General features: G+C 41.1%; 1 protein-coding gene across 2 annotated transcripts in view; it reads right to left on the minus strand.

Annotated features, from left to right (window-relative positions):
- The window catches only part of klhl32 (kelch-like family member 32), a 73,728-nt gene that overhangs the window by 16,327 nt on the left and 38,737 nt on the right, over positions 1 to 18,664 (minus strand). Inside the window, exons 5-6 of one of the 2 annotated variants that reach the window (XM_080425702.1) lie at positions 15,120 to 15,218; positions 7,123 to 7,338 (exon numbers count right to left, since the gene is read on the minus strand). In XM_080425702.1, the coding sequence (XP_080281828.1) occupies positions 7,123 to 7,338; positions 15,120 to 15,218 (315 nt within the window). The remainder of the gene's footprint in view (positions 1 to 7,122; positions 7,339 to 15,119; positions 15,219 to 18,664) is intronic. The other variant, XM_080425703.1, reaches the window with a different exon arrangement.

Genomic DNA, 18,664 nt, shown 5'->3' on the forward strand with positions numbered 1-18,664 from the left:
TTAGTTATTATTGTAATCAATCACTAACCACAAGAAGTGTAAGAAGAAAGTTTGTAGATATGAATGAATCGATTATATCGTTTAAGAGTGTATTCTTCATTGCACAAATTGTTTTTGAAAATAGCTGATTTAAAGCTCACAACGCTGCGCCATGTGACGCGTAGTGAGCTTGCAGATCGACTATTTTCACTATACTGCATGTTTACATTATTGCCCTATAATGTCATGCCTAAAATAGGGATCGATTCTTAATCGGTAATGTCATTAAATCATTGATTATTGTTTTTTTTATTTTATATAATTGATTAAATCAATGACTTTGTTTAAATGTTGTGCCCCTATGGACTGTGTGTGTGGTGTTTAGCTCTACACTGCTTTACAAAGCTTAAAAAGGTGTAGTAGTAAGTATTTTAGCTTTTGTTAAAAACAGTGTTAAATAGCTCTATATTCTCAGAGTAATCTCCAGCTCTTTAGATACCAATTGTATTCCATCAGGAGAGAGGAGTCAGGATACAGCATAAACAAGTGAAATTGGAAGTGATGACACAAAGAAGTGAGCAGACACAATTGGAAATGGATCACTGTGAAATTGAAGCTGATGAATGGGTACTCTCTGCTGATTGGATAAAATTGGTAATCCACCTGAAAATGTATTTTCTGTTTATTAACGAGCTGGAGAGGCATAGAGACACGGAGACTCCTGTTACTGAATAAACACTCTCTATAGCAATGATTACTATCAGAATAGAGCTTTAACGTTTTCTTAAAAAATACATAAAAAACTAAAACAAAAAACATCATTTTAAAAGGGGAAAATGTATTTTTTTCCCTATCGATTAGTCACCGCATGGAGACTTGAATTCATGTTTTTTTGTTTTGGTCACATTCCTAAGCCAATAATTTGATGACCAGCGGTTCCGGTAGGAGATACAAAGGAGCTTCTCTTTGGGTCACAATAATTTGAACCACTTTAACCATATTTTATACTTTGGCTATTAAAAAATAGCAGATATACAAGCTCATAGCGCAGCATTTTTTAGATGGGATACGGTGGAAGGAAAGCGCTTAAGGGCCAATGCATGCTCTTTTCCACGTCTGAAAAATCGTATATCTGGGAGAAAGAGTTCTGATACTGTAGCAGCGCCCATCAGAAGTTCTGAGTAGTTACTGTATATCAACTCGCTTTTCGGAAGAAACGTGGGAAGTCGTTGCTGTCAGGCAGAAACCTCTTATCTCCATATTTAAACTTTTTGTGTTTTTTCGTAAATTAACGCCCTACTTGATCATACTACAGCGTCACACAAAAGTTGCAGATCTACAAGCTCGAAACGTGGCGTGAGCTTGTAGATCTGCTACCACTGCTACTTTTGAATTTGAATCCCTGAAAAGTTTTGGACATGAGGTTTCCACCCCAACAGAGACGATGTACTGGGCTTTAAGAAGGGCCGTGTTTGGTATCCCTTCCTCCCTGCCACACATGCTGCAAAGACAGGAGCCACTGGTTCCCACAGGGTTCCTTGAGGGGGGGTCCACATAAAAGGAGTAGTTCACCCAAAAAATTACTTATTTTCTATCAATTACACACCATTCATGGGAGATGTTTAAAAATAAAAATGCATTCCTAAGTCAATAATTTGATGACCGGCGCAGTCTCCAGTAGGAGACAAAAAGTCGTCATCAAATTATTGGCTCGACATACGACAAAAACTAAAAAATCATGAATTCAAGGCTTCATGGGGTGTGCAATTGATAGAAAATAAGTAATTCTTTGGGTGACCTACTCCTTTAAGCCCTCTTTTAGTTTTTGGCTATTCAAAAGGGTTGACAACTCTTCTCTTATGAGAGTCCATGACACAAAATATTTTCAATTTGGGGTCCGTGGCTAAATACATGTATCAATGTGTACCACTCATATAAGCAATAGATGCTTTCTTTACATGACGTCTTAAAAAAGGAGGAAAATTAAACTAATTAATCCAACACCATCTGGACGTGAGGACATATAGGAAGTACTGTGTGATTCTATCATACAAGACACGCACACACACACACACACACACACACACACAAAAGTACATATACCTTTAGTGCATGTACTGTATGGAGTGCGTACATATAGAAAAGACAGTGACACAGTCATTCTATTCTAACAAACATTTAAACACATTTAACAGTTAGACAGTGTGCCATCTGCGTCTAATTTGTTGTTTGTTACAAAGCATCTTTGCACCGTGTTGTGTGTGTTTGTGTGAGACTCTGATTCTGAGTTTATGTGCTTGCTTGTGTGTGTGTGTGCGTGCGTGTGTGTGTGCGTGTGTGCGTGCGTGCGTGCGTGCGTGCGTGCGTGCGTGCGTGCGTGCGTGCGTGCGTGCGTGCGTGCGTGCGTGCGTGCGTGCGTGCGTGCGTGCGTGCGTGCGTATATGCCTAACAGTCGCGCGTGGATGCACATTGGGGGAGGGGTGCAGCAGGGCATCATGGGTAGTACTGCTGTTTTGACTGTTCATTTGCACCAATCAGCCGCCTCGCCTCCCTCCACCTTCCCTTCCATGCTCTCTCTCTCACTCTCTCTCTCTCTCTCTCTCTGTGGTGTCAAGGTGTAAGTACATTTACTCAAGTGTTGTACTTAAGTACAATTTCGAGGTACTTTACTTTACTTGAGTATTTCCGTTTTCATAATCATATTTGATGCTTCTATTTCACTACAGCTCGGAGGCACAGGTTGTACTTTTTACTCCACTGCAATTATTTGACTTTGAATATTATTACAAAACATACATTAACCACTTAGCAGCATATGTTAGACTTTGCGTATTGAAAAATAGCCAATCTACAAGGTCACATGACCTGTGAGTTTGTACATCTGCTGTTTTGAAAAGTTTTGACATATTTTCAAAGATTTGAGAACTTCTTTCTTTGTTTCCGTAAGTATATAATAACCCTAACCCTTAAGCTAAATTTTGAATAAAGGTCTTTTTACTTACAACAGAGTTATTCTACACTGCGGTATTTGCTACTTTTACTTTTGTAAAAAAGACAATCTGAGTACTTCCACCATTGCTCTCTCTCTCTATCTCTCTCTCTCCCTCTCTCTGATTAGGCCCCACCACCACCGCGGCTCCATCAGGGGACCCAATCCCCCAGCTGTCACTCCGGCCCGCTTGCCGTCTGATTGAAAACAATCAGGCCTCTGATGGCACAATTACCCTGACCCTTTAGCCAGCCGGCGCTGCCATAATCAGCCTCTGATTAGGACCGCTCCGCGCCTGTACCGGGTCCTCTCCTTCACTCTGCCCAGCAAGGTTAATTTGGGCATCAGACGGAAGCGAGAGAAGCGAACGGGGGCCGTCGTCCGAAAAGAAAGGGGAGAAAAAAGCCGAAAAGCAGAGGAGGGTTGGGGGGGGTGGAGGGTGGAGGGTGCTAATGTCGGCACCGATATAGTTTGGCTGTCAGTCTTCGTCACGCTGAGTTTTTCCTCTCGTTTTAGTCTGGCGCTCAGGAAATCACATTTTCTCGCCCTTTGTTGTTTCTTTTTTTTCTCTTTTACTTTTCTATCTTGCCTGCCTTTTGCTGCTGTTCCTTTCTTCATGCTCTACTATACCCTAGCTTTCCAAAAAGGCAAATGTATGCAGATCTACATGCTCACCACATTGTGTGAACTTGTAGTTCAATCGTCTATTTTCGACGAGGTATTAATTGGGCTTTATTGCCCTGCTCTCTCACACACACACACACACACACACACACACACACACACACACACACACACACACACACACACACACACACACACACACACACACACACACACACACACACACACACACACACACACACACACACACACACACACACACACACACACACACAGTGGTGGAAAAAGTACTCATATTTTGTACTTAAGTACCAAGTATCAATACCACGATGTAAAATTACTCTGTTACAAGTAAAAGTCCGGAATTAAAAATGTACTTGAGTAAAAGTACAAAAGTATTGGCATCAAAATGTACTTAAAGTACCAAAAGTAGAAAGTACTCATTATGCAGTTTTCAAATGTATAAAAAATATTTTGAAAATAGCAGATCTATAAGCTCACAACGCGTCACATCACGACGCGTTGTGAGCTTGAAGATCTGCTATTTTCAAATAGCCAAAGTTTAAATAGGGCTGAAGTGGTTAATGTATGTTTTGTAATAATAATCCAAATCTGCAAAGTAACTAGTAACTAAAGTTGTCAAATAATTGTAGTGGAGTAAAAGTACAATATTTGCCTCTGAAATGTAGTGGAGTAGAAGTAAAAGTATTGAAAATTGTACTTACTCAAGTAAAGTAAAAAAAATACCTCAAAATTGTCCTTAAGTACTGTACTTGAGTACATGTACTTAGTTACTTTCCACCACTGCACACACACACACACACACACACACTGTGTCACACTTTCTATCTTCCTCAGTGAGGGTAGGGGGGGAGGAGTTGGGGGGGTTGATTTATTCAGTGCCCTAAGGAAGTTGTGTGATGCAGTGTGACCTTCACACTCAGCTGCCACACACACACACACACACACACACACACACACACACACACACACACACACACACACACACACACACACACACACACACACACACACACACACACACACACACACACACACACACACACACACACACACACACGTCGTATATATCATTATACTTATGAGGACATCAACATTTCAGAGCAGCAATTTTATTAATGATTTTGTTTTCCAATTATTTTGACCATTTTAACCATAACCCTTTAAGCAGGAAAATAAGCAGATAATAGTAGATGTGAAAGCTCCCGACGCATCAAGCTGCAACGCATTATGAGCTTGTAGATCAGCTATTTTCACTGCAAGACACCTCTGTGTAAATAAGGCAGAATTCCAACCCCAATTACCCTTAAAAGGAAAGTGGTCCTCACAATCTGGATCTGAAATTGTACTATACTAAGGACATTTGGCCCTCAGAAGTATAGTAGCACACACACACACACACACACACACACACACACACACACACACACACACACACACACACACACACACACACACACACACACACACACACACACACACACACACACACATTTCAGAGAGATGGGGGTGTGGGTGAGTGAGTGATAATGAGAGTGTGAAGTTAAGAAAGGAGAGTGGCACATGCAGGTACAACAGCACGTGTGTGTGTGTGTGTGTGTGTGTGTGTGTGTGTGTGTGTGTGTGTGTGTGTGTGTGTGTGTGTGTGTGTGTGTGTGTGTGTGTGTGTGTGTGTGTGTGTGTGTGTGTGTGTGTGTGCGCACACAGGTATGACAGCAGGATAGAGCCCTGAGGTGTATCTGGGTATTTAACAGTATTCACACATATTTCTTTTATATTGAACATGGAACTGGATTTAGCAAATGCAATGACTATTAGCTGCTGCATTTTGAAAATGTAAGCACATCTTTCAACACGTAAAGGATTGTGACGATTATGCAAAAATAATTGCGATTATAGGCGATTATGTAATAATTGTGATAGGCCTATGAGACAATCAATGGGCTAGATATACAGTACCAGACAACCCGGCCTGGTCCTTTAACCCATTCAATTTCGGGAACGCATCTACAAACGTATGTTTATATATCAGCAATCTGGGAACCCATCGCTAAATGAAAAGGAAAAATAGCGCCCTCTGCTGTTTTCTACTATCTCACTTGGCTCTGGGAGGAAGTCGACGTAGCACACGTGCGCAAGGAAACCAGGGTTTTGGTCTGCCTTCAGCCTTTCACTTCCGATGGTGCGACTATGTTTTCATTCCCACTAACAATATTTCTACACGGAACACTAACACCACTTCTCCCAGATAACATGGATCGTTTTGGTTATAAGCCCACTTGTTTCTATGATGAAAGAGCAAGTTAAAATGTGAATATCTTTCCGTGGTTTTGTCTGCTCCGAGGACGCTATTGTTAAATTAGTTTCGGTTTGTTTCTAGTGGGGAAGGATCGGCAGACACGTAAATCCCGCCCACTACATTTGATTGGGTAAAGCGCGGCCTGCTTCCTGATCTGAAGGCACCCCCACTTGTAGGCCAGTGCGTACACGATATGACGAACCCCCCCGACAGATTCAAACGCAGAGCAGAATCTGTTCTTGAGATTAATATATCAATGGTTCTCAAACTTTTTCATGTCAAAGACCCCCAAAATTATATCTGGCCACAGTCCCCCATCTGAAAATATTGTTGTTCCAGTGACCCCCAGAAGCAAAAATTGTAGTCAAAATTGTGCCCTTTCAAAATATACATACTCATAGATTTGTACAAATTTGAACAATGTATCAAAAATAGCAGATCTACAAGCTCATAGGGCGGCACTCGGTGCCGCCCTATGAGCTTGTAGATCTGTTATTTTTGAATAGCCAAAGAAATCTAAAAATCACACAGATGCGTTCTCAGTCTTAATCGACTAATGCTGTGAGAACCTATATCGTCTATATTGTCTCTGTCGGGTGGAAACCTCATATGTCCAAAACTGTTACTTTTCAGCATTCAAATTCAAAAATAGCAAAAGTAGCAGATCTACACGTTTCGAGCTTGTCGATCTGCTACTTTTGATGATTTTGTGTGACGCCGTAGTATGACCAAGTAAGCCGATGCATTACGGAAACAAGACATGACTCAGTCATGTATACCAGCTTGCTTTCTTACGCAGCTCGTATGCAGAGGTGTAAAGTAACTAAGTACATTTACTCAAGTATTTTACTTACATTTTGTCCTATATATTACTCTGTGTCACGGCGATTTGAACCGACGGCAGGCTTGTATAGTACCCATAGAGGCGAGAGGCGTGTCTAGTACCATAGCTTGGGAGGACGAGACCGCCCGTTCGGAGTATGGTAAAGTATCCCCATCCATTGGCTTAAAAGACAGCCAATGATTGAAAACATGTCGCGAATATGTCGAACACATGGATGACTAGTAGGTCAGTCTCTTCTTAGACCAGCTTGCAAGCTGGTAAAACTCAAAAAAGTTACAACACGGAGATAAGAGGTTTCTGCCCGACAGCGACGATACATATAATCAACAGCGACGGTCAATAGCGGACTAATAGTCCGCGGTTTACCTTCCATATCTCCTCCTCGCTGAGCGAGGTGAGGCGGTCGCTCTTCAGCGCCTCCCTGAGGAGGCGGTAGGGCAGCTGCAGCGCCTCCTGCTGGCGGCTCTGCGTCAGCTCGGACAGGTGGTCGACCAGGAAGCGCACCACGGCCTCCTCCAGGGCGGGCAGGTGGAACAGGTCGGCCACGCGGTACATCTCCAGGTAATTCACACTGCTCAGCTCCTAGTGGTGGAGACAAAATAAAGTACATTGTATACTCCAGTACTGTACTTAAAGACCCCCGTAAACAGGAAGTACTCTAACCCAGTATGAGTAGGCCTATAAACAGCATTATGTATTACATTTTCGTCAGGTATAGCATGACACTGGACAAAAGATGGCGGTGCACTGTATAGCATCAGAAGACTGGTGTAGTTTGGAATTATGCCATCAGTGACTCACAGAAAAACTGCTCTCAGCAGGAATGCCCAAAAGGTATTGCATCACTGATGACATCACAATGCCTATGACATCACTCATATCACAATTGTTTATGACATTATCGGTGCCTATGTCATCATCAGTGATGTTATAAGATGATCTTGGTCAATAACATGCCACTGATTACATCACTGATGATGGCATAGATATTGTGACATTATCAGTGGGACAAAAATTGAAACACATATCCTATCAGTAGTATAGTAGGGTACCTTAGGGCTAGCATGCTAAGCTAAGATGCTAATATGCTAATAGCCTAAGGTACCCTACTATACTACTCCTATCCTATATCAAAATTGGCTAATGGGAGGGCCGGAAGCCTGTCATTATGACTCACACATAAACAAACAAGGGATCTCCATATATGGGCATAAAAGGGACAAGGACTGACAGATACCAGAGATCTCCATATATGGGCACAAAAGGGACAGGCGGGTACAACGGGTACTCTCAAAAAACCCTGTCACTATGACTCAGAAGGCCTGAACCTCTAGTTCTGTTAAATTACACTTGATATTAGGTTTGTGTCAAATGGCCGAAACCTTTCACATGTGGTCGTTGGAGCAGCTGTACAGAAGCTGGCTCAGGACCCTGTACAACAGAGATGTGAACATGTCAGAGGAGAAGAACAAGAGGGCTTTAAACTGTTTAGAACACTCCATGTGCCAGAGAGGCTGTGCTCCATGGATCAGCAAGACACGTGCTCACTGACCTGCTGCACTTCATACAGTAGCTTCCAGCAGTGGTGGGAAAAGTACTATCATTTTTTACTTAAGTAAAAGTATCAATACAGCATTGTAGAAATACTCTGTTACGTTAAGTAAAAGTCCGGAATTCAAAATTTACTTGAGTAAAAGTATAAAAGTATTGGTATCAAAATTTACTTAAAGTACCAAAAGTAGAAAGTACTCATTATGCATTATGTCCCATTTCACAAGTTTTCAAATGTATAAAAATCTACAAGCTCACACTGCGCATTGTGAGCTTGTAGATCTGCTATTTTCAAATGTCCGAAATGTATTTATGGCTGAAGTGGTTAATATATGCTTTGTAAAGATAACTAAAGTTTTCAAATAATTGTAGTGGAGTAAAAGTACAATATTTGCTTTTGAGATGTAGTGGAGTAGAAGTAAAAGTATAGAAAATTGGCGGTGTATTGCTAGCTAATCACAATGTGTGATTCACTTAAAAAAAAACATAAATGTGTTTTTTTTAAGTGCATAGTCCTATTTATAGGGCTATGCACATGTGTCATGTTTCACTAGCCAATCACAGTCCTGAAAAGACTGTGATTGGCCAATCACGGTGCAGGGTTAGGGGGGTACACTGGTGGCCAATCACAGCGCAGGATTGGGGGGTGCAAATATCCAAACCTCACATATAGGGGCGGTTTCACCGCCCAAAAATCACACCCAGTGTGAAGTGGGCGGTGTGGTCATCACAGTGGTCATCATAGTGATGGAAGCTCACTTCCAAAAAAGATGGATTTTTGGAAGTGCATAATCCTATTTATAGGTTATTAATGTCATCATGTGTCTCGCTAGCCAATCACAGTGCTGAATAGAGTCAGCCAATCACAGTACAGGAAAGTGGGCCAAGTGGGCCAATCACAGTGCAGGAAACTAATATTAATGAGGTGTCCCAACCCCACTTATAGGGGCGGCTACACCGCCCAAAAATACCTCAAAATGTTACTTAAGTACAGTACTTGAGTAAATGTACTTAGTTACTTTACACCACTGGCTGCCAGTAGAGTCAAGAGATCCTTGGACGTTGGCGTGGCAGGTTTCCTGTTGACCACACTGGGATCCTGGTTCTATTGCAGCAAATGCACAGCTGCGTGTTCAGCGCAGGATAAACCAGGATGCAATGAAGAAAAAGGCCATTTATTGTCTCCGCCAGGCCGAAAGGCATGGCGAGAGAGTATGTTTTACCCCCTGTCCGTCCGTCCGTCCGTCCGTCCGTCCGTGTGTGTGTGTGTGTGTGTGTGTGTGTGTGTGTGTGTGTGTGTGTGTGTGTCCGTGTGTCATTCTGTCATTTTGTGTACAGCTAATCTCTGGCACCGTTGGCTTGATCGCAGCGAAAATGTGCACACACACTCCCTGGATGCCAGAGCAGAACCTCTGCTCCAATTTTTTCACATGGGCCTTTTATAGCGCCACCAGGAGGCCGATTTGTGCAAAACACATTTTTGAACAGTACTCCTACAGATTTTGGCCAAAAATCCCCCAAATCGGTACACAGTATCTCTATAGTCATTAAAAGAAACGGCTCATTTCAGATTTTTCATATTCCATCCTGATTGGCAAAAATTGTCTTTCAAAGTTTGCAGGAGTACTCCGTTTCGAACAAAATGCCTCAAATCATGAACACAGCATGCAATTTCCGTGAAATTTTGCACACACATTCCCATTAGGCCGAGGAAGAAATGCCATTTGAAAATGTTCAAATCAGCCTCATGGTGGCGCTGTAACAGGCCGATTCGTGTTTTAACCTATAACTGCACCGATCAGTGTAAAACTTTGTATGCACACTCTCTAGAGGTCAAGGAAAAACCTTTGCCCTGCATTTTTCACATTTGCCTTTTATAGCGCCACCAGGAGGCAGACTTATGTAAAACAAATGTTTTTATATTACAGATTTTATCCAAATTTCACGCAAATCGGTAAACATGATCTCTATAGTCATGTGATCAAGACGGATCTGTTAGATTTTTCATATTCCATCCTGATTGGCTAACATTGACATGTAATGTTTGCAGGAGTGGCCCGTTTTGAACAAAATGCCGCAAATCATGAACGCAGCGTCCGATTGCGGTGAAACTTTGAATGCATATTTGCACTACGTTGAGGAACAAATGCCACCCTTTTAACATTGGCCTGTTATAGCGCCACCAGCAGGTCAAATTTAGCAAAACACATTTTTAGAACAAAATGCCTCAAATCATGCATGCAGTGTCCGATTGCCGTGCACGGCCTAGGAATAAATGGCACCCTTTTCACATTGGCCTATTATAGCGCCACCAGGAGGCCATAATAACCTACCTGACCTGGCGGAGACTTGTGCTTTTCTAGTTTCACCATCAAACCCACAGAACCACCTGGTCCTTGAGGAATTATTGTTTGTATATGAAATGGTTTCACGTGTATTGTTTGGTGAATAAGACGACATGAGTATAGTACCACTTCATTGCTTCCCTGGGGGAAATAAATGATCTAAATAAATAAATTATCTATTGACCTAATACTTTCACTCTGTCTATACTAATATACTTTTACTGCTCCTAGTATTGATGATTTCTTGTATGTCTTTATATGTCTTGATGAATTGAATAAATGGGACCACAATGGAAACAAAAGCGCTCTTTTTGTGTTATCCTTTTGCATTATTGTATAACTGCACCTCTGTATTCAATCAATCAATCAATCAATCAATCAATCGAGAACCTCTCTTCTGGAGAAACAAAAAGGCAAAACAATGTTTTTTCTGGACTTCATAGTCTTTGATCTTTTTTTTTCTTTGTCTAAAATTTGAACACTGCCCTTCAATCTAATTTTAATTTATAAAAGGCTTGATTTACATTAAAAAAATTACAGTACATTCATTTAGCATTTTCCGCAGAAATACTTGCAACACTGAAATACTTGCAACACTGGAAAATGCTGAGGGTCAATTTACACTCCCAGTTAAAATGGCACTCAGGATTCTGCAGGATTTGTTTTCTGAGTTCAACACGGTGACTGTCGGCAGCTTTTAACGTTTATAACCATTTATCTGTGGTGAATTCAACTTTCACATTGTTCAAAGTGTGGACAGAGAAGAACAGGGAGAGAGGAAGGTCTGTTGAAAACAGCAGTGGAACAACACTGCCATCTACTGGTGGGTGCTACCCTCCACCTCATACAAACACCTGCAACAGTTCTTAAAACTAATCGATTTAATCGAGAGAAAGAAAAATATATATATATACATTTTTAAATGTTTTTATATGTATATATATATATATATATATATATATATATATATATATATATAGACAGACAGACAGACAGACAGACAGACAGATAGACAGATAATTTAATTTAATTTAATAAAATAATCGAGTAATAAATTAACGCTATTTTGGACATGTCATTATAGGTGCAAAGTTTCCACAAAAAAAATAAAAAAATCCGTACGTAGACAATTTTTTTTAAATAGCTCTACAAGCTCACAAGGTGTTGCATTACTTTTGCAGGACATCAACAAGTATAAAATAACGCTTAAGCGGTTAAATTATTTGTTGATACATAAAATAGTACATTTAAATAATATTATATCTAATATTATTGGATTAAGTGACAAAGTAATGGATAAAACAATCATTAAGAAAATAGCTCTGCAATTTATTCTAACCAAGGCTTTCTTCAACTACACACACTACCCAAAATATTAACAACCAAACTGAATATATGGTGTAACAAAATGGAATAATACAGCATATACTCAGTTTGGCTGTCAACATTTTGTGGACAGGTTTGTGGATGAATGAAGAAGATGAATTCTTCCATTGATTCCAGTGGATCTACATAGTGACAGCTATTTCTTTGAATGAAAACACATAGCACTTTGATGCCACCAGGTGGCACACATGAGCATAGTCTACATCATTATGATGTAACTCTACTGTATATTACCATTATATTCATTTCCATATATTGTTTTAATGATATGGAAACTAATAACAGTTATTTTTCATCATTGCTATCATTGCTGTAGGCCTAAAGTTATTCAGCAATTGTATTCTTAATCCTCCTGTATATCATCTCTGTCGGGTGGAAACCTCATACGTCCAAAAACGAATAAAAAAATTGCAAAAGCAGCAGATCAACAAGCTCAAAATGCGTAGCTTCACGCCACATTTTGAGCTTGTATATCTGCTACTTTTATGCTTTTGTGTGACGCTGTAGTATGATCAAGTAGGGCATTAATTTACAACAAAACACAAAAAGTTAGAATATGGAGATAAGAGGTTTCTGCCCGACACCGATGATATCATTTTCTTTTTTAGCACAGACCCAATTATGGACATGCTATATTGATGATGCGTTTGTTATCTGGACAGGGACAGTGACTGACAAATGGCCACTTCTAACATCTTTTTGAATAGCTGTTAAGAACATTTGAATCTCACCATGTCAGTGCACTCTGTTCAAAATGTTTTACATTTAAAAGTGGATGACCAATTTGAGCACAGAGCTAGTAGAAAACCTACAGACCGCAATTATTTTACTTCATGCAGAAGAGTCATCATCCTACTTCCCTTAAGACCTGAGGCAGATTTCTGAAAAACCTGTGTTTCTATATCAGTGGTTCTCAAACTTTTTCATGTCAAGGAGCCCGAAAATGATATGTATTTGGCCGCCTCCCATCTCAACATATGTTGTTCCAGGGACCCCCCAGAAGTAAAGATATTAGTTTAAAATGTTCGCTTTAAAAATATATATATTCAAAGATTTACACACATTTTCTAAAATAGCAGATCTACAAGCTCATAGCGCGCCACTCAGTGCAGCGCTATGAGCTTGTAGATCTTCTATTTTTTTATAGCCAAAGTATAAAATAATGGTTTAAGTGGTTACACAAATGCGTTCCTGGTTTTAATGATTTTAGATGTTTTTTTTCTCCCATTGGCCAACTCAAACGTTTATAGAATCTGCAGTACAGATGACTCTTTCAGAGTACATTAAAAAGGTTCTAGAGATTTGTCCTCGTCAGCTTGGCTATCCTGATAAATGGATACAGCCTGCCTCCAATAGGTTTCATGACAGCTCTCAGAATGAATGTCTGGCTCCTAGGCAGAAGAGCACTATGGGTGAACAGCGCATAAACTGCTTGATCCAGTATACTCTCCTCTTAGGCGCCAGTTTGAACACATCATTAAGAAACACGGGTACATTTTAAGCTCTGATCCCTCTCTTGGTGAATGTTTTGCAGTTGCCCCTCGCATTGTCTACTGCTGAAGAACCCCCGACTTGAAAAATCTACTGATCAGATCACACCTACGACAGCCAAGCCCCTCCCACTTTTATAGCTTCACATATAAGTTCAACTCTTTTAATCACCCTGTTACTGGCAAACGCTTTAAAAGCAAAGGTGTTATTAGTTGCACTTCAACCAATGATCAAGTGTGCTTGTGTGGGTTGTCTTATGTAGGCAAAACTTTGAGTTCATTAATTTTGCTGAAGCTCAACGTTGCATTTCATCATTAATGTATATTGGTCAAGTCAAATCGCCCCCCCCCCCCCCAGAGGAGGAGATCAACACACTACTTTTGGAGCATTTTGGATCTCCACATTTGACACTGTTAAAAGGGGCCTAAATTAAGCTATTGATATCAGACCTTTCCTTTAATGTGTTATCAATCTGTGCTCTAGCCTATAAATGGTTTCTTTTTTGGCCTACGTTTCAGATTGGTAGTCTCCACATCACCTGCTTAAGTACAGACATATACACTATACAATCCTCCTGCCTGATGCAGGACATTGAGAGATTAGCAACAAACAAAGCAACATTGGAAGACATGTTCAGAATAAGCATATTACATTTTCTGAAAAAAATAAATAGACGGCTATGTATTGCGGCTCCAGGGAAATGTTCTTGGATAGTAAAGGTTTGTCTACCCCTGCAATGACTGTTGAGCCAATTTATGTCTAGGATTACGTGGCTTAATGTGCTCTGTCTGCAGCTTTCCTGCAGATAATTATAACAGTAGGGAACAGTGTTTTAGGTAGGCATGAAAATACATGCGGTGTTGTTGAGCCACATGTGTAAATATTATTTTTTTGTGCATTCTCCACGTGTGCACGAACGTGTGGTGATGGGGGAATGTGAGCACAGGGATGGATTAACACTAACATTATGTGTGTTTGTACTGTTTGTACAGTACTGTATGTCCTGTATGTATATCTGTACCTGTATCAGGTAGTGGGAACAGAGTATTTATACCTGTATCAGGTATTGAGAACAGAGTATTTGTATGAGATAGTGGAAACAGAGTATACCTGTATGGGGTAGTGGGAACAGAGTATTTATACCTGTATGAGGTAGCGGAAACAGAGTATTTATGCCTGTATCAGGTAGTGGGAACAGAGTATTTGTATGAGGTAGTAGAAACGGAGTATACCTGTGTGAGGTAGTGGGAACAGAGTATTTATACCTGTATGAGGCAGTGGAAACAGAGTATTTATACCTGTAGTAGTGGGAACAGAGTATTTGTACCTGTATGAGGTAGTGGGAACAGAGTATTTGTAGCTGTATCAGTAGTGGGAACAGAGTATTTGTACCTGTATGAGGTAGTAGGATCAGAGTATTTGTACCTGTATGAGGTAGTGGGAACCGAGTATTTGTACCTGTATGAGGTAGTAGGATCAGAGTATTTGTACCTGTATGAGGTAGTAGGATCAGAGTATTTGTACCTGTATGAGGTAGTGGGATCAGAGTATTTGTACCTGTATGAGGTAGTAGGATCAGAGTATTTGTACCTGTATGAGGTAGTGGGAACAGAGGCTGAGCAGCTCCAGCAGCTGAAGGTGACTTCCTGCAGACAACACGTCCTGCACCACCCCAGGCTCCAACACAATCTGACACAGACCAGAGAGGAGAGAGATTATCATCACAAAGTACATAATACTTGAGTACTGGTTCTCTGAGTACTGGTACTCAAGTACATAATTTTTGGGTTAGCTGCACTTTACCTGAGTATTTGTACGTTTGGATACTTCACTTGACTTTCATTCACTCAACATTTCAAAGACAAATATTTAACTTTTGACTTTTCTTTGTACTTGGAGCCCTATTTCAACTCGCAGTGTGTGTGTGTGTGTGTGTGTGTGTGTGTGTGTGTGTGTGTGTGTGTGTGTGTGTGTGTGTGTGTGTGAGAGAGAGAGCGCGAGATTTGCAGGGGGAAAACATAAGAAGTTGACATATGGACATAGGAGGTTTCTGCCCAACGGCAATAATATGCCTCTGAGCTTATCCATTCTTTTTTTGTTTTATCAACACTGACATGTTTTTCTGAGTCATTGCAGAACAATGACGTCATGTGTCTACGCTGCTGGAAAGGAAAAGATAAGGGACATTGTAGCCTAGTTTATTTTAACATGTCCAAATGTTATTAGGCAGACATATCTGTTTTTTTTCCTACTGCTTCATAAACTGTGTTCAGGCTAAGAGATGATAAAACAGTTGAAAACCTTTGTAATTTGATCAGGAATAAATTGATTACTGCTACAAAGCAACTAATATCATTGATAATAGCAGTGATTGCCGCTACAGAGCAACAGCTACAGAGCTGCAGAAGCAGGGGAAATGCAGACTTTGTCACATGTGATGTCACATGGCTGAAGGCTCAATGTCAGGCATGCATGGCAACGCTTTATGTTTTGTGTGACGTGACGTCACACCAGAGCTGAGGTCACCCTATAGAACAATGGTTCTATAGGGTGACCTCAACCTAAAAAATTCAAGGTCTCTCCTTAACTCTGACACTATACAAATGGAACCAAATGGACCCGTTAGGGTCCATTTGGTTCTATTTGTATACGGTCAGAGTTACAGACTTGCAAGGGTCAATTTAGACCCCCCTAAAGGAACCCAGAGAGTCCATAGAATCCACTTTGAGAACCACTGCTATAGAATATGCTGCAGAGTGCTCACATAGCACATTATGACGTCACACCAGAGCTGAGGTCACCCTATAGAAGCTGCTGCAGGGTGCTCACATAACACATTATTGTTGAGACGGGGAGAGAGAGAGAGAGAGAGATGTTGCGATGCACAGTGACCAAGAAGACAGGAGGACCAGAGGGAGTTGCTGTGGCAGTGGGGTACAAGGTGTACTCGTTTGGACGGTCCCACACGGGTAACATCAATCAGATGAAGGTGCACATATTCAACACAGTGTCTTTTCTCTGGATACTGTTGCCCCCCGTGACGAATGAAAGAGGAAACCACGCGTTTCAGGTTCCCTCCTGGCGCGTTTACCACACGGCTGTGCTGATACGAGGCGTCATCTACGTCTGGGGGGGAGTTCAATTCACATACTTCTGCAAAAATGTGCTTTATGCGTTCTACGTTAACACCCACAGATGGTTCAAGCCCAAGGTTTCTGGGACTGTTCCAGAGAGGAGATACAGCCACTCGGCCTGTGTGGTGGGGAAGGTGATGTACATCCATGGAGGGATCACCCAGACTGGAGGGATTAACGACATTTACAAGTTGCACACCCCCACAATGGTCTGGTCTTTAATCAGCACCACAGGCACCCAGGCACCCGTTTCAGAATGTCACTCTGCCACCATCATTGGAACAAAGATGTTTGTATTTGGGGGAGGGATGCAGTGGATCCACAAGAACAACATCAGGGTGTTTGACACCGAGACCGACTGCTGGCTGAGCACGCCTTCTTCCCCGCTCCTAAGGAGTCACGCAAGTCATTCAGCCTTTGCCTACAACGGAGAGCTGTACATATTCGGTGCCTATGACGATAACCAGCAGTTCAACGATCTGTGGAAATTCAATCCAGAGACCCTTTACTGGAAGAAGGTTGATCCCAAAGCGAAAGGCCCATATCGGAGGTTTTGGATGTGCTGTGGCATGGAGGGAGATCGTGTGATCTTCTTTCAAGGAGACACATTCACATCTGCCGATGACCTGTACATCTTAGACTTTAGACCTAGTCTGAAGACGTTATGCAAGCCAGCGGTTATTCAGCACGGTGTGGAGCAGTCGGAGCTCCCACACAACCTCAAGTGGGAGCTGGCAGCCATGACTAGACGTAACCACTTTCTTGAACCCTAGCATCTCTTCTGTGAGGGACACTAGCTGAAAAGAGCTGATCTACAAGCTTGTAGATCGGTTATTCTCGGCAAACAGAGGGGGAAAAAACTGCAGACTAAGTACAGGTCAACTTGCAACTTGCATTTTGCACAGCAATGACGTCATGTATCTACGCTGTTTACGCGGAAAAAGGAGCAGAGGTTCGACAAGGTCATTGCGAGTAAGTGTCAAGTCTTTGCACTCAAGTCCAGAGTCAAGACTGACAAGTCCCAAGTCATGTCGAAGTCCTAAACTTTTTGTTTCGAGTCTACAACAAGCAATAACTTTTTGTTTTGAGAAGCCATAATGCCATTTCAATTCATAATAATAATATTATGTAAAATTGTACTTCTATTTGTTTTTGTTTACTTTTGTACTTAATTTTTATTCCACTTTCAGCAACTAATACAATTATATCATCCAATTTTTACAACTGTTTGTTTGTTTTGTTTTTCAGTTTCCTTCAGCTGTATCTATTTTGGTATGTTTTTTTTTCTGTGCAACCAAGCCTGGAATTTCGTCATTTTAGGGGCACTGCAGTGAAATAAATAAATCATGGTAATTACAATCTGATCCATGATCAGCCCTGCACCAATCAAAGTCACTGGATTGGTTTAAAGATGGGGACTCAGGGAGTTAAGAATTCAGAATCTCAACAAAAGACACATTATGTACTTCCTTGAAGTACTCAACCACACAGGTTCAGAGCGCTCTGTTATATTTGTATGCCGACTAATTCACTTCTGGTGTCTCTTTGTGTTTTTGTATTTCGTCGCGGTCGAACGGAAACATTGTATGTCCAATAAAACGTTACTTTTTATCATTTAAGAAAATAAAATAGTGAAAATCTACATGCTCACAACGCGTCGTGTAAATCGGCTATTTTAACTACTTCTGTGCGACACGCTTGAAGTAGGGCATTAATTTAAATAAATAAATAAAAAGTTGAAACATTGAGATACAAGGTTTCTGCTCGACAGCAACGATTTGTATGCCGTGCAGCACTTTGGTCAACCTTGGTGGTTTGTAAATGTGCTTTACAAATAAAATTGACTTGACTTGACTGTCGGTTTATGTAACACACGGATGCTTCATTCCTTTGTGTGTGTGTGTGTGTGTGTGTGTGTGTGTGTGTGTGTGTGTGTGTGTGTGTGTGTGTGTACAAAGCATGCGCTCTCGTGGGCACGGACATTACAAAATGAGCGGTCAA

The sequence above is a fragment of the Gymnoscopelus braueri genome (assembly GCF_963280865.1).
Source record: "Gymnoscopelus braueri genome assembly, chromosome: 4".
Taxonomy (NCBI): domain Eukaryota; kingdom Metazoa; phylum Chordata; class Actinopteri; order Myctophiformes; family Myctophidae; genus Gymnoscopelus; species Gymnoscopelus braueri.